Below are 22,592 nucleotides of genomic sequence, written 5' to 3'. Positions count from 1 at the left end.
TGGCCTACAATTTTGGAAGCTAAAATTGGACTGTTTAAATGTAATATACTTCAATATTTACCTTACACATGGATTTCACAAAATAGTTTTAAGCCAAGAATGTAAGCTGCCTTGCTTCCTACCTCATTCAGAAAATGATCATCCAGTAAAATCATTGTGGAGACATTTATCATTCCAATTAAAGGTAAATCTATCATTTTGGTTATTGAATTCACAAACCCTTTTTATTAGCTCTGTCACCCTCTTTTTTGCAGATGGTGGGGTTTATCCGATTTAGGTTAATGGCTATTTTTTTCTCCTAGAAAAAGATAAGTTATGTACTTACAAGGAAACCATTTAAGTATGAAATCCCCTACAGCATAAACTTGATCCAAATAACTAAATCACATGATTTTGCCTGTCTGGGATTACAGAAAATATAGAGCCAATCCTGAGAAAATGGGTCTATATCCAACATGTATGAGGGCTCTTTCAATCTCACAATGTTTTCTGTAAGAAACAAAAATGGATGAAGAGTTGTGATAGAAGAAAAGAGAAACATGAGACCCAAATATTCACCTGTTTTCCTAAAGGCCTCAGCAAATCTGAGAGAAGCTCTGGCTCTGCTATTAAATATTCTGGTAGTATTGGGGCACTGCCAACACTAGAAGGTAGCAGAGCAGGGCTACATTTCCATGATCCTGAGGCAACAGGAAGATATTTTCCAGTGACATACTTGTGTCTTCATCATCCTGTACACAAGTACATACTGCAATCTGCCCCAATGCCTCCCTCTGCTGTACATGTGCATTCACTGAGGTAATATACTTCCTGCTCTATATCCACTTTATTTCCCCTGTTCAAAGATCCAAGAGATGTTACGTCAAAAGTGTGTCTTTTATTGCCCATAAACATCACTTCAGAGTTAGTACAGCTGCCTCCATTGGACCTGTCTTTACAATTACAAACAAAAGACTTGATTTAGCACATACTAGACTGCCTTACTGCCGAGCTGGGAAAGCTCCACGTGTGTTAGCATCTTGCTTCCCTTGGATTATGGTCCCAGGGCTCTAAAAACCCTTAAACGTAAATAAAGTTAAAAGATGCTCAGAAAATACAGATTTGCAGACCCAGCAATTTGAAGTTTCTGAAAACCAAAGACTCTGGAAATGAGATCTCCTTTTGCCAAAGGAAAACAATGATAACTATTTCATGCTTCCACACCTTCTACTCCAAGACACTTGACAATCTTTCAGTATTTACCAAGAAAACACATCTATTAACAAAAGCACTATTTTTCACAAACAATAAAATAGAGATTAAATGATATTTTAAAATACAGAATGATCTCTTGTCCTAAGTTTGCTTCCAAGACCTGACTGTTTGACTGAGATTTTTTTACTTAATCACACTAAATTATGATAGAAAGAATGCAAAATTTTATCATTTGAGGAAAACAGGAGTTAGATTGAGCTGAAATGATGCCAACCAAGTATATTTGAGGCAACTTACAGTTGAATTTTTGATACATGTGACTTTTAAGGTGCATTAATTAAATAATGTATCATACCCAAAGGTGGGTAATGGAGTTATTATTTCAGGTTTGGGGATTTTTTCTCAAATTAAACAGAGTTTTATGAGCTACTGAAATGCCCGACTAATTAAATGATTTCAAATACAGAATTTAAAAGAGGTGGTACAATACTAATTGAAGTCCTTTTAACTCAGCTTTGCCATGAAGAAACTTTAATAAACCTTCATAAAAATCAATACAGCATGCAAATACTGACAGTAAGGACTAATAAAACAGTCAAAGTTTTATGGGATTCATCTTTACAGCTAACCACTTGAAAAATCAAGAATAAGGTAATTATGAAAATTTCTTATGATAATTAAACCTCAAAATGTATATTCAGTAATTCAAACTCTTTCTGCTCGTATCAATATTGTACATCATACATCATAATGCACTTCCACAATGTGATATCAAATGCCTCTAGTTATATTAAATGTGTAAATTAAGAAAATAAGTAATTTCAAAGTCATAAATTGGTTCCTAAAATATCATTGCCATAAAACAAAATAAACAAACAAAAACCCCAAAACAAACAAACAAACAAATAAACAAAAGTTTTAGCTAAAGCTTTAGCCTAGCACATTAATACTTCTTTTTACACAGGATCTTCCTACACACAAGCAACAACTCTGAGCACAGGAAACTAAAGCTTATTGGCAACAATAATACATTCCTCTTGAGAAGAAGAACTTATCAACTTTATAGTGAACTTATAAGATTACAAAGACTTATTCAGACTGGGCACAAAAAAAAAATCCTTTCTCTTTTTGTGACAAGACAGAGGGTTTAAAACATGAAGAGAAAACAGTGAAACAGTACTAATAATTAAGGTCCAATATTAAAATAACTTTTCCTTTCTGTTCTTTGTATCTCAAAATGCTGAAGTTGACAAGCTTTCCTTTTGGCAAGGTCTTTATGAAAGGGATGAGAGAATATATTATTATTGATTGCTGCAAGAATAAATAAATGAGGACAAGTCTATACTGTGAAAGCAAGCTTGAACAGATAGCAAAAAGTTGCCACATATGCTGAATAGTTGAAAACTGGTTTTTATAAAATGAATCACTTTATTCTTTATTATGTAGTTAGAAATTAGTGCTTTATTTTAAAATTTAAAATATATATTTCAATAATTGCACAAATTATTATTTTTAAAATTTATTTTTTATTTTATTAGGTAAGTTATTTACTTAAATCTTTTGGAACTATACCACTTACTTGTCACTACTGTAGTGCTGGAGGAAAGTCATTTGAATCTTGAAATATACCACTGCAAGGTATATGGTTGATGATCTGTAGTATAATGGAGTCCTAGGACAACTACAACAACATACTGTTCTTCTGTTCTTCTGCTTTCTCACTTTAGAATTGCAACATTTGAAAATCAGGATTTCAGAAGCAGCATTTTAAAGGGGATTCAGAGCTCCTGGCTGTGGATTTCCATTTGTCTCATAGAATTCTTCTATTATGATTTTGTTTGAAGTAGAATAAATGAGCTTTAAGTGCTTTGGACACTTTAAACGAGACCTTCCCTACAGTCCACATCTACATATATTGGAAATCACTGTTGCTTTCCTATGTGTTTTTTGATTTTCCATTCCCTCCGAAGTGTCATATTTGGAGTAAACATTCAAATAAAGCAAGGTTCTGAAAGCTTAGTTTATAAAATATCCTTTTTCCTCCTCTATCTATTTGCATGAAAAATTCTTTCTGTCTGTGGGATCTGGTTTTTTGTTTTGTTGTGGTTTTGGCGGGTTTTTTTTTGGTCACTAAATCCTAGGCTTCTTGGAATTTAAAAAAAGAGCAGAGTTGTCTATAATTTGCAGACCTGCACAGACTTTGTCTGTGTCCACTCAAATGCACTAACTTTCCAGTTCTACATGTCTTTCAAATATTGATTCATAATACTCATGTTTACAAGATTGTCTCTCCTTAAAAGCTACAAATTATTATGAGTATATGAGGCAAGTTTTATTTTTGGCAGATGTGGAAAAATCATGAGTAGGAAATTTGAAATAAAACCAGAAAAAAGAGTTAGGTAAAACATAAAAGGGACCATATAAGTCCCAGGTTGATACAAAAGTAATTTCCGTATAAATTCTGGGTAGATGGAGACAAAAACTTTAAGAAACCTTGGATTGAAAAGAAAGAGCAAGACACAGATTAACTATGGAGATTATGAACAATGGGAAGGGAGCAGCACTATCACTGCTCTGTGCACCTAACTTCTGTCACTGCTGTGCAGTCACTGTCACAATCCATAACTGGAGCTGGGAACTTCTTGAAGCCATAATTTCTGCTCTTGTCACAAGGTCTTATTTACGCCTCTTCTAAAATGGTACTGAAAATCTTAGCCTTGTTAATAAGATTCTTAACTGTTATCAAGGTTGAAATTCAATTTGCTAGACAATTGCATCCATTTGTTTCTATTCACTGTCATCAATGTTAGGTCACTGTAGACTGAATGATGCAATTGACTTTGTTATAAGTTAGGAATTCACATGCAAACATCCCATGCACCAGCCCAAAACTGGCCACTTTTCAATCTGATATTTGGTACTCATTCACTGATCGAGTGTAATTTTTCCATTCTATATGTAAATAACTTGCTTTTCTTTCCTCAGTAGAGAGCATTGAGTTATTCATGGTAATGCATTCTTTCATCTTTTTTTTTTTTTTTTCAGAGTGGCAGTTTCTTCCAAACTTGGAACATCTCACAGCAAGCAGAGAAACCAACATCTTTTTCACACAGCATGATATGACAATATTCGGCTAAAGGCCCTAAAATATTAAAAAACAAACAAACAAACAAACAATCTTATTCTTGATCCTTGTGTTTACTTGTTATGCTCAATTTGCTCTTTCATGCTTGTAGAACACAAAGGAAATTTTGATGGCTTGTTGTTTTAATGGCCTGGTGTTTTATCTTTATAAGGAAAGGGAGTTCTTTCTCCATCCATTTTCAGTGATTTCTACAGGAAAAAAAAAAAAAAAACCATGAAGCTACAGCTACAGCTGAGAGAGGTTTTCTTGTTAACTGCCATGCTTCTCAGAACCTCACATTCTGCATGCTGTGGAACATTTATTGAAGGACAGCACACTGTATGTTTTAACCAAGCAACATATTCTTTTACTATACAAAGTGATGTTAAGCTTATTCAGTGACACTGTTTGAAATTTAAAAGTTACTTTGAATTTTTTTTTTAATCGTTTTTTCAGTAGTTTACCTCTTGTCAAGATAAAGAAAAATTAAGAAGGTATACATTTTGTAAATAATTCTTTCCTATTACAAGTATTAAACAAAATGGTGTGCAGCCTAAAAGTGATAGGTATGATGCTTGATATATGCACAATAATACCACTACTTAAGTTCATTATTTTGAACAAAATTTAGCAATCTAAGTAATGTACTATGTCATTTGTTGGCTGGTATTAATTTTGATTTTTGAAACACATAACATAGAAAACCAAATGTGAGAAGTACGAACTAAAATTTATTTCACTACATTGGTTGTGAAATGATGGTTTTACTATGTGAAAGGATGGTTGCTTTACTACTGCCCTTGATACTTTCCAGCTTGGCTGCACACAGGTTTGTCTCACATATTTTGTAGCACACAAGAGTTGTGGTCTAACTAAAACCCTGTGGAATTAATTCTCCAAAGCATTGGGATTCACAGAATGATTTGGGTTGAAGGAGACCTTAAAGATCATCCAGGTCCAAACCTGTCATGGGCAGAGAATCTTCCACCAGACCATGTTGCTCAAATACCTTGGACTTTATTAGAAACATAATTTTGTTTAATATTACTGCTCTCTCTCATTAACACTTCTGTCATTAAAAAATGAATATTTACCTTTAAAAGCAGTTTTATTTAAAATTATTTGTTTTCTGTAACACACCAATAACTCTTCTCTTGATACTTGAAATTATGCTACTAATCAATGATTTCCACACACTCTTCATCATAAGACAAATAGTTTTTGTAGTTTCTTCTATTAGATATTGGGCAACCATCGTCCCTTAAGTGAAAAAGCAGATTTTCAAAAAGGTATAAAAATGTTTTGTTCATTGTCACATGGGGTATCTGATTAATTTTCTCACATATGGCAGCCTAAATGCAAAGAAAAACCATATATTTTTAATAGGAAATTTTAATCAGTTTTGTGAAGGAAAATTTATAAACTATAAGACAAAGGATGTCTGTCCTCTTTGACTTGAATATGGGAACACATGGTCCCTGTACAGTTCTCTTGGGAATCCCTGCTTCATTACTTCATCACCATGAACAAATGTCTCATTTTTCCTTCTGATGAATGCTCTCTCAAAATACCAAACTGTTACAATTTTGAACTATAGTAAAGGGTAATGCTTAATGAGACAGACAAGGGGATAGAGTGCACTCTCAGCAAATTTGCAGATGACACCAAGCTGAGTGCTGCTGTTGACATGCCTGAAGGATATAATATCACCAAGAGTAACCAGGCTCTCATGAAGTTCAACAAGCCCAAGTGCAAGCTGCTGCACCTGGGATGGGGCAGCCCTGATACCATTCCAGGCTGGGGGATGAATGACTGAGAACAGCCCTGCCAAGAAGGACTTTGGGAGGATGATGGTGGATGAGAGGCTGAACATGCCCTAGCAGTGTGGTCTCATAGCCCAGAAAGCAAATGTTATCCTGGGTTGCATCCCAAGCAGCATGGGCAGCAGGGCAAGGGAGGGTTTGCCCCCTACTGCCCCTCCACTCTGCTCTGGTGAGGCCCCACTTGAAGCACTGTCTCCAGCTCTGGAAGGACATGGACCTGTTGGAGTGAGTCCAGAGGAGGAGCAACCAAGATGATCAAAGGGATGGAGCACATTCATATGAAGAAAAGCTGAGAGAATTGGGTTTGTTCAGACTGAAGGTTTCGAGGTGGTCTAATTTCAACCTTTCAGAATCTGAGTGGAGCCTACAAGGAAAATGGAGAGAAACTACTTACAAGGGCATGTAGTGACAAACAAGACAGAATGGCATCAAACTGAGAGTAGATGTAGATTAGATATTAGGAAGAAACTGTTTACTGTGCAGTGGAACAGATTGCCCAGAGAATTTGTGGATGCCACATATCTTCAGTGAAAATTTTCTTCCTGTCCTACTGGATGTCCTACTGGAGCCACTCTTGGTGCTTGAAGACATTTCCTCTTGTCCTGTTGCTGGTTGCCTTGGAGAAGAGGCCAACCTTCACATGGCTACAGCCTCCTTTCAGGCAGCTGTAGAGAGTGTAGAGAGGTCTCCCCTGAGCCTCCTCCTCTCCAGGCTAAACACTCCCAGCTCTCTCAGCTGCTCCTCACATGATTTGTGCTATAGACTCTTCACCCTCTCCACTACCCTTCCCTGGACTCACTCCAGCCCCTCAATGTCTTTCTTGAAATGAGAGGCCCAGAACTGGTCTCAGAACTTGAGGCCTGACCAGTGGGAAAACCACTTCCCTGGTTCTGCTGGCCACATTATTCTTGATACAGGCCAGGATGCCATTGGCCTTTTTGGCCATTTGGGTACACGCTGGATCATGTTCAGCTGCTGTCAGCTAGCACCTTCAGGTCATTTTCTGCTGGCCACTTTCCAGCCATTCTGTCCCCAGTTCCTCTCATTAACTGAGGAATTATCTCAAGTACTTAAAAACAAGAAATGAGGGAGTTTTTTGGTAAATAATGTCTAATAATTTGCATTAAAATTCATCACAATTTTGTTATTTATGAATTTAATAAGAATATTCTACTTCAGAAGCCAAGAGAAGCCCATCTTAGCAACTAAGATATCCAGGCAGTCTAATATCAGCATCTGCTACTTTCATTTCTTTGCCATTTTGCTTTTGTTTCATGATTCTGGTCACACTAAACTCTCCAAAAAACCTCGTCAATGCATATGTGTGTGTGTTAGGAGTGTAGGAGATAAAGAAAAGAATATTTTTTAAATGATCTTTTTTTTGAAAGACAGAAACATATAAATGAGGTTTGTAGACAGAAGAGAAGTTTTAAAGAGTGCTGTTCTCTGCCTGGTTTGTATTATTGGACTATTATCAAAATTTCTGTTCAAATTGCTTTATGATCAGAGTCAGTCTTATATGCACTTCAGCCACTGGCTAGTTAGCATTCTTAATAAATTCATCAAGTTGAATGGAGATGAGAATACATCATTTTCACTCAAATGCAAGTATGAACATAGGAATAATCTGGGATGCCAGCAGAAGTATACTTTAGACTGAAGTGGGAAAAACTTAACTGTCAAAATCCAAGGCCCCTAATAATGTCAGCAAATACTCTTGTGAACAAAAACAGTATGAAAACTGAGGAAAGTCTCCAAGTAATATCAGAAACTGCAAGATTTGTAGACAAGAGAACACTTGTCTACAGAATTTGTTTTACAAGATTAATAGATTGTGTGTGACTGGATGACAGGGTAGAGGATGCTGAACTTCCACTGCAGAAATCCAGAAATAAGGGACTGAAGAATTCCCCTCAAATGCTTGAACATTTCTGATGTTTTATCTGTCCCACGATCACTACATCCCTGTCCAGCACAGAGTGATCCAAAACTGGACTGTGATCAGACAGTCAATAATCACAAGGCTCAGGTAATTACCAGATGACAGTAAAAGAATATGGTTCACAGTTTAACCTAATTAAATGCATCAGAAATATGATTACTACGTTTTATAAAGGTTTTTTTGGTCCTCTGTAATTTGACATATAAAATACGTTTTTCCTCTCTAAAACAAAGTGTCAAAAATTCTTCATAACACATAGGTTATGTACTCATTAAAAATATATCTACCACAGTTAAACAGAAATTGTAGAAAATCCCACAATAAGGATGTACAGCAAAAAATCAAAAAGGGGCAGATTTTGACAACTGGACTGTTTTCTCATTGTGGAGTCCAGCTCAAAATTTTGTAATGGCTGTAATTTTATTATTAGTTTGCTGTCAGAATATAAACAAAGGGAAGTGACCAATGTCTGACCAAGGACAGTCACAACAGTTATTGTACACACAGTATTTATGAATGCTGATCAGAAGGGCTTCTATATATAATCATGTCAATTCAAGTTATATAATTTAAAATAAAACAGACTTACCTTTTTCAACATAACAGAAGATGCAGAAATACTAATATAAAACTGCTTAACGCACTCTGTATGTGTAATATATATTTAGATGGCAGAAAATAAAGGGCAGAAATTGTCCTCACTCTCAAAAAATTAATGAATTTAAGAATAAAAAATCCTTATATAACCAGTAATTGTATTAATGTTATCACCTGTTTAGTTGGAAAGTTGTCTGTTTTGGAACCATATCCAAGCTGTCATATTCTAAATCCTTACTTTTAATACTTTTGATAGCGCAGTACTACATACAAATGCATCAAACCACCACTGACACTTATACAGGTTAGTTCCAAAAGTATGAAAGAGGCAAAGAAGCAACACCTATACATTTTTGGAAGACATACTATGGCCAGTTTCAGACGAAAAAAGAGATCTACCTCCAAGAGGACAAAGAAATTGAGCACAGCTACATTTTCACTTTTTCACTATGGTGAGTGCATATTATCACACTGATAATTAAACCACTACACTAAAAAACATTTTAAAAACTGAGGAATAATATTACAGTATAGGTTCATGCACTGCTTTGCCTTCTTAAATTAATCTAATTTTTTTCCTCCAAGAAATAATAGTTCCTTAAATGTGAAATAGACTTTTTCAGATGAGAGTTCCATGGTTTTGAAGGGGAATTTTTTTATTTTAGTTGGTCATCATTTAATATCAACCTAAAACAATTATTAGGTAATTATTTATTAGGTAATTAATATGTCCTATAATAATTGGTAAATAATTGGCTTGCTAGTAAGAAGACTCCTTATTTGGCTTTATATTTAATACAATTTTTGTTAAATCTTTTTGGCATGTAGGCTTGCCAAAAAAATTAGAAAGCTTATGATTTTGAATTGGGAAGCTAAAATTTTGGAATAGGTATTTTACCTTCTATCCACATGTGGGAAAAAAGTCCCAACAAAACTCCAAACATGAGTTTGAACCTGCCAGTGTTGCACACATAAATTATCTTTCCGTCCATTACATGCTCTTTTCATGTTGGCAGAAACTATTTGTCATCATTTAGCTGATCTTTAGATCATAGACTTTCTTTCCTTAAACAGCTATGTTGAAGGAAAGTATGTGTAATGAATCACATTCTAGCCCTGTACTACAAAAGCTTCCTCTTCCTAATACATTAATAGGTGAAAACCTAAGAAAAATCTGATTTAGAGTAGGGCCACAAAGATGATCAGAAGGTTGGAGCACCTCTCCTACAAAGAGTCTGAGAGCTGGGGTTGTTCATCCTGGAGAAGGCTTTGGGCAGACCTCAATGTGGCCTCCAGTACCTCAAGGGAAGGAGGAAAAGGACTTATAAAAAGGAGGAAGAGGGACTTTTTATAAAGAGTGACAGGACAAGGTGCAATGGTTTTAAACTGAAAGAGGGGAGCTCTAGATTAGATATGTGTGCACTACTCCTTGTAGAATTCAAGATCAGTTTGGATGGGGCTTTGAACAACCTGGTCTTGTGGAAGATGTCCCTGCCCACTGCAGGGGCTTGGAACAAGGTGATCTTTAATGTTTCTTCCAGCCCAAGCCATTCTGTATTTTATTCTGTGATTCTGTGATTAACATAAAAAAGGGAACAGTAGTCATTGATTGGCATGTCTACTGGCAAGAACTCAGTAATAATTATGTAATATACAGTAATAGCTTTTCTTTTCCTACAGATATATGAAGTACCAGAATGTTCTGCTGAAATTATTTAATAATCTTGTTTTAAAATTTTGAACAGTAGCCTATAAATTTGTGCTGTGTTCTAGGAAATTTTCAGCTGGAAAAATGCTACTGTAGGAATCTATATTCTTTTCTTCACAGTCACCACCTCACACACACAACAAAAGTCTTCTGTTCTTTGTAGGAAATGATGTGCAATAAAAAGGTGAAAAAAAAATTACATTTATCATTTTCATGGGGAAAGAAAAAAGAAATAAGATCTTTAAACTGCACAAAGCTCTTGCTGCTGCAGTGTCAGCAGTTCTGTAGAAAAGTCAATCACCCCATCATTGCTTCACTGTTCTCTTGACCCTGGAGAGATGGAAGACAGAAATGGTTTCTGAAGAAACAATCAGATAATAAACAACAAAGAAACAGAACAAAACCAAAAAATTTAAGATGTTGCATACATGATGAATCATGGTTTGTAAAGATAAAAGAGGTTTAATAGCAAGGGAGAGCTCAGACTTTAAGTTTTACCTCTATGCTTGGATTATGATGTGCAGAATATGTATATGGTTTATTGCTTGCTGGAGATGGGGAAAAGTGAACAGTGTAAATAATTCATATTTAACTCCCATTATTGCTGCATGATTCAAGAAAGCAGAGGGAATAGATTGCTATTAAACACACATTTTATATGTTCTTTTCAGAGAACTTTTGGTAAGCTGTATTTTATTACATTACATTAACAACTTACATCATATGCATTACTGCGCCATTAAAACAAAACTGTTTATTTCAACTGATATGAATAATAACAAGCAGCAGCTATTATATTAGTAGCTAGGCTGCAGTAAACTAAATAATGCTTAGAAGGCCTGAGAAACCATGAAGGCAAGTAGATATTTTAAAATCACTTTCCAAGGAATATATATTATGTCTAAAATAACTGACAGACGTGCATACACACAGTAAAAAATATCACCACTGTATATTTGTGTCTTCCTATTAATGCATATGATTTAATTAGCAGCTTTGCTGTGTAAGGAAAAAAACAAAACAAACAAACAAACAAACAAACAAAAACCACAACAAACCAAAGTGTTTGGAATCCATTTTAAAAAGTTTTTTTAGAACTGTTTGAAAAAGTAACTGAAAAAGTTTTTTCCAGATTATGTTGCACAGGTCTGCAACTAACTCTTAGGTAAACTAAGTGTGAAAGTGTGAGATACTAAAAGAGTAACTTTTACTGACAGACATGGTAACACAGAGATGATAGCATTTACCAGTATTTAACACAGAAAAAAAATTGTACCTCATGGTATAAACTGAGATGGAGGCAATTGCACATACAAAGTCTCATTTCACCATGTCTGTAAAATTCATAGTTCTATATCTTAACACCCAGCTTACACTCCACCCCACCTTTTCAGAAACAGAGGTTTCGATGCGGGCTTTTCTGTTTATTGAGTCCTGTTATGGTTTCCTTATACCTCTCTATGACACCCCTATTCAGGAATTCTGCACACAGAAAAAGAAAACAAAAAACATTGTAATATGACTTACACTAAAATTAGTGACCAATTTTCTATTTTCAGATGTGTAAAATAGGTATTACAACCAGCCCTGAAATGAGTTTTGAAATGTATAAACTCTTAAGCTGTCTGTTTTGAATTCACTTGTCTGTGGCAGGTAATGTCTCTATTGGTGGCCAATAGGTCAATATTGTCAATTCACATCTGCCTTTATGCTGTCTCTTCACGGCTGACCTGTGTCTCTGTCCTGTTGATACATTTCTCCTTTCTGTTTAAAAATATGGCCATTTACTATTTCATCTTATGTATATGACAAGGAAAAAAGTCAAAATAAATATTTGCTAGCTTCTGGATTACACTGAATTACTGAATACAATGCTTACATAGGGAAATTATCCACAAGGAATACATCAGAATAATAACTGTTGTCTCAGTGCACCCCACTTGCATCTCTGCTTCATTTGCATGACTCCTACATGCTGACAATTAACTGCATATAGAAAATGAAAATTTCCTTAGAATATAAAATGCAAACAAAAATATATATTTTGCATCTTTTCTCAGTTAAATTAGAATGTAGTTATCTTTTGAAATCTTTCTCCATCAACTGATAAAGTAATTTTTTTGCTTTAATAAAAGTTTCTTTCAATAACATAGAACTGAAATATTTGTTTTTGTTCTAATATGTGGTGGAATCAATCATCTAACTTCATGTTTTTTCTATAGAAATACAACTACATCATGCAATAAAGTATTACCATAACAGGTGGCATTATACTTAAAGCCTCCTCTTTTATATATCACAGAATCATAGTCATAGAATTAGGTGGGAAGGTTCTTCAAGAATTGTCTGGTCCAATTTTTCTTGACAAAAGCATGGTCTAACTAAAATGGCCCAGCACCCTGTCCAGCTGAATCTCCCTGGGGAAATTATTCCAATGGCTGATGTTTCTCTTTGTGAAAAAATTTCTTTGTCCATTTGGAATCCACCCAGAAGCAACTTGTACCCTAGACCCCTAATTTTTTTCTATGCGACCCTTTGTAAAAAAAGGGAGTCTCCATCTTCTTTGTAGCCACCCTTTAAGTACTGGAGCATGGTGACTAGGCCTCCCCTTCTCTAGGCTGAACAAGCCCAGTTCTCTCAGTCCTTCCTCACATGGCAACTTCCCAGTCATTGACCATCTTTGCAGCCCCTCTCTGGACCCCTTCCAGCCTGTCCACATCTTTTGGTATAGTGGGAGCAAAACAGAACGCACTATTCCAGGTGTGGCCTGACAAGCACTGGGCAGAGTGGGACAATGACTTGTCAATCTCTGCTGGTGGTGGTGTTGTAGATGAGCCCAGCACCCTGCTGGCTTTCTCTGCAGGGACAGCACACTGCACACTCACACTGAGCTTCCTGCCCACCAGGACCCCCAGGTCCCCTTCCACAGACCTGCTTCCCGGATGGATAGATCCTAGCCTCTGCTGCACTCCTGAATGAAATATATGTATGTAGATATAAATATACACCATAAATATAAATATAAATATAAATATAAATATAAATATAAATATAAATATAAATATAAATATAAATATAAATATAAATATAAATATAAATATATTAAAAAATAAAATATATGAGATGTAAAATCTTTTTTGTTGTTGTTCTGTGATCTTTACCATGATAAAAATAAAGCCACAGTAGCAATCTTTTAAGGACAATTTTGAGCCACATGTCTCAGAATTACACTGAATTCCAGAATGCTAGCTGGATTTTTTCTAGAAAAATAAAAAGATGTAAAATAGCACTTTTTAGTACCTTATCTTCTGTTTACTCTATTCTTCCCACTAATATCTTGATTCTCAACATCCTTATAGCTTATGAAAGCCTGTGATTACTACCAGCTGTAATTTATCCGTTAAACCAGTATATGCTTTAATAATGCACTAACCAAAGTTCATATAGATGTAATCAGTCCCTGTTTTGCTTTTCTTTCTCCACACTAACAGCCTAATCCAATTTATTCCTTTTCATAATCATTTAAATGTATTTTATATGTGTTCCCATTTTCTTGGATTTTACAATCAATAAGTAGTGGAAGTATCCTGGTGCACATTTAGCATACTGAAAGGTCCTTCAGGCAGCACAATAAACAAGATGAACGTACTATCCATTTTTACTCAATTTTTCTGTAGCAGCTGAAAAAAACACAATACAAAATATGGAGTGAGTATGACTTAATTGTTAGAGTTTGTGATGGTGATATAGATACTCATCTATTTTTAAGGAAAGGCTCCAGATTTTGCATGATGGCTAAAGAATTATAATTACCCAAAATGTACTGGAATAATTTTATCTATGGGGAATAAAGAAGTGTATGCCCTGAAGCAGAACTTCCAAGATGCTCGCTTATATCTGCATGCTGTCAGCTAAATGACCACAACTATAATTTTCCAATATTTGCAGAAGGAATTGTCTTGAAATGCATAACTGCAGAGGGGCACACCTGTGAATGTTCTTTTTGCAACAAAGGGTATGACATGGGATATGAGAAGTCAATAGAAACCTGTCCTTCAAATTCTTTTATGTTAACCTTTACATGCTGAAAAGCCAACAAATGCTTTTTCCTTCATAATGTCGTTTGTGAAGGTGATTGGAAAATACAAGCAATGACAAATAAAATATCTGCCTTATTGGTGCTCTTCCTTTAAACAATTTTCTACTGAGACTAGTACAAAACAAACAGGCAAGTTAGATTATGCTAATAAAAGCATTTGACTAAAGGGAAAGATTTCTCCTCTATACTGGTGATGAAAGTACTAAATGTAAGTTATGTACAGCAAAGGAAACCTACACACTGTGCATCTAAATCATTGGTAGCCCTGTACTGCCTTTCAAAGTTTTCAAAACTTTTTGAACTGAGTAAACAATCAATCAGAACATTGTTCTTGTCAAAAATATCCAGTGATGATACACAATAAAATGTGGAACAAATTTGTGATGCTCCCACATTTGTTTCAGCACTATAGTATAAATCAGCAGCATATAAAAGGGTAATCAGACAACAGAACTGAAAGCTATGTTTTACAGTACTCAATAAATCTCACGGCTGAACAGCAAATGACAGAGCAGTGCTGAAAGACCCTGTTTGCTTTGCAGCTCTGCAGTCCAGATCCAGCAAATGACTGAGGAAGTTGGAACAAGACACCAATGAAATTAATGCTTCAAACCTGAAGTTGTGAAAAGCTTTAAGGTCAGAAAGCTTCCACAAAGCCTCTTTATGACCTCAGCGGTATTTGGGCAGATAAGACACACCAGTCTCTGACCTTTAAATATCCCTAACTGCTTAATGGAGAAGAATTTCAGTTTTGGCAATGCCAAACAATTTACGGCTGAATTCATCTCAGTAAGAGTTCTTTCAAAAACTGGTGACTGGTGCCTTCAAGAAAGGGACTCTTGGCAAAACCTGGATTCCACCAGCAGAAAAATAAAAATAATATACTGAAACATGGAGTATTTCTGTGCTCAGGGCCTTCACCAAAACTGACCTTGGACTGTGTAAATTTTAAATACAACTGATGTTACTGATACACAAGCCAGGGTCATAAAAATCTGAAATTTGGATTAACATCTTTCTCTGGGAGATCATGGAGTACTACTGTCCCCGTGGCTGGGGATGAATCAAGGAAGCACAATATATGTTCTAACATATCATCAGAACATACACTCAGGAGAGAGAAAGAAAGGTAAAGAGACAGACAGACAGAAAGAAATTGGAAAAGAAAAAAGGTACCTTACCTCACTTTTAAATTGCCTTGCTGTGGTTGTCCATCGTAAATTGACAAAATATCAAAATCTTCCTCAAGGGCAAAAGTATGAAATGACAATTGTATCCTGTTACGCTCTCCTGTGATAATGATCCATGTGCAGTTGGCATAATTTGGATAACCATGAGGAAATCCAGGGCTTTCTATAGTACCATTTGGTCCCTGTACTAAGCCTCCACAGTTCTGACCTGAAAAAGAAGAAAGGAAAATTTTCAGTTGGTTTTCTTTTCCCTCACCCAGTATATATTCTTACATAAGTACTTATATGTAAACTCAATTTAAAAATATTTTTTCTAGATTACAAACAGCACAAAAAATTGCATTTATACCATTCTTCCCTTCAGATTAAAAACCCTCATAGCTGGATTTTCTCAGACACTTAACATCTTTTTCTGCAGTGAATCATTATTTAAGGTCCTGTAGTATTAAAAATGTATGACTTATTCATTCAAATGTGAAATTTCAGTATTGGCTTTAATGCCATAAATTCAACAGACTGACAGTTCTAATGGCAAGAGAGTGTTCAAAACATTTTGGCAAATGCAATTTAAAATGTTTCTATATAAGTACCAAAATATCAGAGTTTCTGATGTTCTGAAAACTTTTTTAAGAGCAAAATGTAGACACATTTAATATGCTTTGTGTTGCAACTATCAAGATTTCTATACTTAGAAAACACAGCAAAATTTCTGTCATATAATATTTGTAGTTCCATGTGTTCTGTGCTAAGAAAAGTGGGAGGTTTGTTTGTTTGGTCTTTTTGGTAGGTTGGTTGGTTGTTTTTTGTTCTTGTTTTTTTTGCTTGTTGGTTTGTTGTTGTTGTTGTTTTGTGTTGGTTTTTTGTGGGTTTTTTGTGTGTGTGAGGGGGGTTTTTTTGTTTGTTTGTTTGGTTTTTTGGCTGTTTGTTTGGGTTGGGGTTTTGGGTTTTGTGGTTTTTTTGGTTTTGTTTTTTTTTTTTTTTTTCCTCAGAAAATAGCACTAAGGGTTTACTCAGCAGGCTTTTGCATCTGGTTTGTACATCCTACAGAGTTTGCAAGGGCATGATAGCTCATTAACAGGAAGTCCTCAGAAAAAAGCCTTTGACTTACAGTGCACACTGGTGTTAGTTTCCTACTTGATTTTGTTAATCCCCAACAAAACAGTTGTACTGACTCTGAGCTGGAAAGAAGCATTAATGAAATATTGGAGCAGAGAAAAATATAAGGACATTCTGTGGACTGTAATGTTTGGATTATTATATGCATTTTAAGCACTTCAGAACAAGTACAATCCCACATCTTATTGTTATACCTAAACCAGAAGAGTATTTCTGACTGCAATTTTGTTTTTAACTTCCCAGCAGTGGGTCTCTCAGACTGAATCTTTCAGAGGAGTGCTGTCAAATTCTTGTGGGACGTTTCTAAATCTTAATAAGATGGATTAAATAAAAGGGATTGCTCCTAAAACTAAGAATTTACAAGTAATAATTTTTTACTAAATTTCAAATATATTAACTCTAATGAAGAAATGAAAAAGGCTGTGGGGATTCAGGAAAATTTTAAAATAAAAATCTTCTCTGGTATACCCATCATTTGATTCACTTTAATAAGACATCTTGATTATCCAACATTTGCAAAAAAGGAACCTATTATACCATGAACTTAGCATGCCTGTTTCAGTTACATATTGTTCACTAGAAATTATCAGCATTCTTGCAGACATTTGAAGATACATTGCATCCTTCTTCCTACAACCGCAGGGGAAATGTCATACCGATGCCACAAACAATTTAAAACAATTTAATTACTATAGAACTGGTGTTCTGAAAACAGAAAAGGAAAATTATAGTGACAGCCCACCACCCTGTTACTCTAAGCAGCAACTTCACATCACCAGCATTGGTTTCAGTAAGTCAAGTACCCCTTTCAAGCTGTGCTGCACAGCAGCCTTCCTTCCACTTGGGTGTGAAAGGTTTGCATTGAAAAAGGAGTGCATTTTAGCAATTCATCTAAAATCTGTCAAAGACAGAATCCCATTTTAGGAGCAGAAATTTGTAATTCTAGTATAAAGAATATAGTACACCATATGTAACTGCATATGTAAATGCAGTATCTTAACTACATTTCTGACATCTGTGGAGACAAACAAATTATGTCCAATCTCTTTGGGAACCCTAGAGCTGGCTTTAAGTAAAATTTTATTAACCTTTATTTTTAAGCTTTATTAACTCTATAGTTATATGGTTATAAAGTTTAGAATATAAACTTTATTAACTTTTATTTTTAAAGTCCATATTGTTGGGGTAGCAAGTGAACGCTCATAGCCCACACATGGCCATAACTTAGCAGTTTCCTTACACAGATGCTTGTTACCTACTTGCAGAAGTTGTTCTAACTGCCAGGGATTGATCCCAGTTTTATTCCAAAAGGTGTTTTGTACTATCTGTAGATACAGGTTATTGTGCATTATTATTTTGGAAAATAAACAAACTCTAATGGGGAACAAGACAAACAATATTTTACCCCTGTATAACTTAAGCATTTCTTACAATCCAGAACACTTTTTTTCTCCACTTTGCTTTTACTCTCCTATATATATATATAAGACTCTGGTTCTGAAACTATTCATATACAGGTTCTGAAACTATTCATACACTTATGGCCTATTTACCTTGTACCCAAGAAAACATGAAGCAAAGGAGAATCATTAAAAAAACGCCTATTACTGTGAAATGCTCTTTAGGTTTTTTCTTAATTTTATATGCATATATAAATATATACTTATTTACTTAGTGTTCAGTAAAAATAACAGTAAATATCCTAGGAAAATTTTAATACACAGCTCCCAGAAAACTCATTGCTGCACACCACAGTTTCAAGGAAGATTTTGCTTCTGAAGTAAGCAATACTTAAAGAGGTTTTAAGAGCTATACAGACCCAGAAAACACATCTTCTAAGTTGTCCCTGCCTAGTTAAGACCTGAGTGTGTTAACAGAACAGAAAGTAGGGGCGGGGGGGGGGGGGGGGGGGGGGGGGGGGAAGGCAGCTGCTATCAGTATAATACCTATTTTGTCAATATATGTAAGCCTAAATCCATCAGAACTCTCAGATGTTACACCTCTTCGAAGGTGTAAATTCAGCATCAAACCACTTAAGAGAGATTCAGTTGGGGGATATACTTGGAGAACAGGAACAAAGAGATTAAGGGTGACAGATAGCAGCTGATCATACACTATTCCACAAGAGAAAATGCAGTTTCTGATTGCAGAGGAACGACAGACTACTAATGATGATGACCACTGATGAAATTAACCTTTGCTTCTTATGTGTATTTTAAGAGAAGAAAGAGTCATCAAAGTAAAGAAAATAAACACATCAACAGGAAATGTTAAAAAAAAATGAGCAGAGATTAAGTAATTCTACTAGGCTGAATGTGGACTGAGTATCACTGAATATACCCCAAAAAGGTCTACTCATAGATTTCACTTTAGCTTTGGACTTTGTGTCAAATAACAAAATAAATACTGCCATTTTTCACAAGACACACAGTCACTCATTGAGTACAATATGAGTATACTGAATTATTTTAATACTAAAGGTGTATTAGACTGCCATTATTTGTATGATACCACATAACTGTTTATAGGAGTATAAACTATGCAGTTATTATTATTATTCTGTCATACATTGTAAGAAGATATTTCTGGACACCTAGTTTTCACCTTATGACATAAAAAGTGTATTTTAAGAAAAGTGACGGTCTTGGGTTGTAGTTGAAAAATATTTAAATTGGCTAAAGCATTATTCTATTTTTCAAAGTTACTTTGCATATCCCGTACTAGTCCTATTACACCTGCTCAGGCTCAACATTTCTCAGTTGTGATTCCTAAGTAAGAGCTAACGGAGAAAACAAAACATTGCAATTTTCCCCTAAATGCTAGTGTCAAATGGGTGGTAGAATCACGAGGAATCTGTAAAATTTTAATTCTGCTTTGCTGTAAGATTTTGAACAAATTTCACAAAATAACAACTTAGAAAACACTTCCTAAAAAATCTGATTTTTATTTTCCTGGGCCTTTAGGTTTATTTATCACATACTTCCCCTACACATACTTCCCACCCTTTTTATCATGTTCATTGACTTCTTTTTGCTTGTTTCAAATTTCAAATTATTCTATAAAAAACATGCAAAAAAGGAGTGCTTCTCTTCTTGTAATTCATAACGTAGTCTGTGGAAGACTAATATATATGTATACATGTACATATTTATATAATAATAGGAATTTTTACAGGATACATGTATTTTGAACAAGAAAATTATAAAATGCATCAAAACTATCTCTAGTAAAGTCACTGATGCTAAACACATTTTGATCAATCATGATAATGAAGTCATGTTTATTCTTATGACTGCAAGTAGCATCTTCCATTCTGCATCTAGAGAGGTTGATAATACATGTCTAGCAAGATTGGATCTTCCTCATTCCCTGAAATATTTTCTAATATGAATTTGTTGTATTAATAAATTTAATAAGTAAGAACAGCTATGCTCAGCTGGATCAACGGCTCATTCTGCTCAGTACCTTTTTTCCCACAGCAAGTCAAAGTATGGAGGACTTCAACAAAAAGCATCCCTTCCATTCATGAGCAGTATCTCAGGAATTTCTTAAAAGGAAGACATTCCAGTACCCTTGTATTTCTGTTTAATAATCCTTGATATTATAGTTCTTTTCCATGAACTTATCTCTGAGTCATCCTCTGAGGCTCTACTAACTTCTAGGGCCATTCAGGTATTGTAGAGGGAACCCTAAAACACGAAAAACCCCTTTATGTCTTTGGTCATCATTTACCATCTCTTAGGTTCATTTGACACAAGTTTATGCATGAAAAGAGAATATATAAATGACCTGTATGTATGTTTTTTATGACACTTAGCATTTCACTGACCTTTGTCATATTCTGGTTTATTTCCAGGTTCAAAAATTCCATTTCATTTAGGTGTTCCTTGCACCTAAGCAATTTAATCACCTTTCTGTGACCATTTTGATGCTATGTTATACCCTGCATGAGACAGGGATACCAACATTTCTTGTAATATTCAAAATGTGTATACATAATTTACGCAGTGATAATTTTAATCCCTTTCCTTCTCCTAATTTTGTATCTTCTAAGGGAAGTAGTAGCTTGACATTTTATATGACTATGGATTATAACTAAGATTTATTTTCTCTGGAATTACAGTAAGGCTAGAGCCTATCATTTTAGACAGAAAAATGTGATTTTTTAGATTTCTTACATTTATTACTATGTACATCACATTCATCTACTCTGAATTTTATCTACTACTCCAACACCTCCTTACTTGGTCACATAAGGCTATTTTTTGTAATTCTTCACAACTGCTCCTCATTTTCATTAACTCATCACTTCCTATCACTACAGTTACTTCATTACTTACCCTCTTTTGCAAATCACTTATGAGCACACTGAACACACCTGCCAGCAGATTTCTTTGGGATGCCATAATGACTCCTTCCTTTGTAAAAAATATTAATTTTCTCCAAGGGCACATCTTTCATCCAACCTTTCAGCACTGTGCAACTTTCTTATGCCCTACCTGATTTTTTTCCTTTACAGCTGTTACTGGGGAGCCTTATTCAATGTCCTTTGGAATTCTGATGACCTTTCTCCACATTCAAGCTGACTCATTCAGAGAACTCCAATAGGTTTGAAAAGCATATAATTTTAAACTTTTTCTTCCATATGCCATATTTAATCATGTGTCAATTGATTTTTTTTCCTTAATAGAATTTCCTAACACAAATTTCAGGTGTTCCACTTTTATACCTTAACGCCCCTGGCCCCTTTTAAATATGGACATCAAAGGTAAATTGGAGCTGCAAATTACTTTTGCTGTGCAGCAATTCTTTTCCTAGATTGTCTTTTAAGCTCTGGATAATGCATGGTGCTTGTAACATTACTGTTTATTTTGTCTGTTTGTTCCATAACCTGTTCTACCAAATTTTCAACTTTAAACAGAGACATTGAGGAATTTTCCATAGAGAACAGTTCAGGCATGAGAATTACAAAGCATATGTATTTTTTTCTGTCTTCCTTAATCTTGTCTTTATGTTGTTAGTATCTATTGGCCCAGCAAGAATCTCTTGCAGGTTACTTGTTCCACCTGTGTTGAAAAGAGAAGTAATTTTTATTTCTACAGTGCTGGTCTGCAATGCTCTTGGACACTAATATTTTATTTCCAGAAAAACCTTCAGAGAGGGCCCAGCAGCCTCTAAATTTTACTGGGACCTCAGTGATACACCTGCCTTCACTCACCTTACCTGGGGATTATCTCCCTCTGGCACAGAACAGCGCTGACCACTTGCTTTGAATATATAGCATGATGAATTCTATCACCTCTCTTCTATTCTTTTTTGTGAGGCCTTAATTATAGGAGTTGAGGGTTAGAGCCTTCAAAGATTTTAAATCCTCTCTCCTGCACAGCAAATTCGGACACACATCTCTCATGGCCCCAGAGCACCTCATGCCTGAAATTTTGACTCCTTTAACTCAAATATGTGCACAGTTGCAGAACTTTGTTACTGCGGTGTTAGCCACAACTTAAATGACTGTGAGCAGCAAAATGCATGACAGCAACAGTTTCATAAACATGACTTTTAACAAAAAGGATAAAAAATAAATGTTACTGATAGCACAAAAAAGTGTTATGTACACATAGAACAAAAAAGATTTACTGTGGAACTACAACAGAACTAGAGATTTAAATTGTTGCTGTTATCACTTGAGAGAGTGGAGCAGTAGAGAGCAGTAAGATGTGAAAAGGTGGTTTGCACACCTTGTTTCAACCATCCCTTTTTCCTTTCCCTTGTGTTTTTATATTCTCTCTTTGTATTTTC

At 35.1% G+C, this 22,592-nt stretch overlaps 1 protein-coding gene across 1 annotated transcript in view; it reads right to left on the bottom strand.

The window, feature by feature from the left end:
- Positions 1–22,592, bottom strand: part of CSMD1 (CUB and Sushi multiple domains 1) — a 950,789-nt gene that overhangs the window by 870,101 nt on the left and 58,096 nt on the right. Inside the window, 1 exon segment of the mRNA XM_040059570.2 lies at positions 15,669–15,885. Within this exon segment, the coding sequence (XP_039915504.1) occupies positions 15,669–15,885 (217 nt within the window).

This window comes from Hirundo rustica, chromosome 3, assembly GCF_015227805.2.
Source record: "Hirundo rustica isolate bHirRus1 chromosome 3, bHirRus1.pri.v3, whole genome shotgun sequence".
NCBI classification, from domain to species: Eukaryota; Metazoa; Chordata; class Aves; order Passeriformes; family Hirundinidae; genus Hirundo; species Hirundo rustica.
Note: the sequence above shows the minus strand (reverse complement) of the source record. Positions and strands in the feature narration are given on the sequence as shown.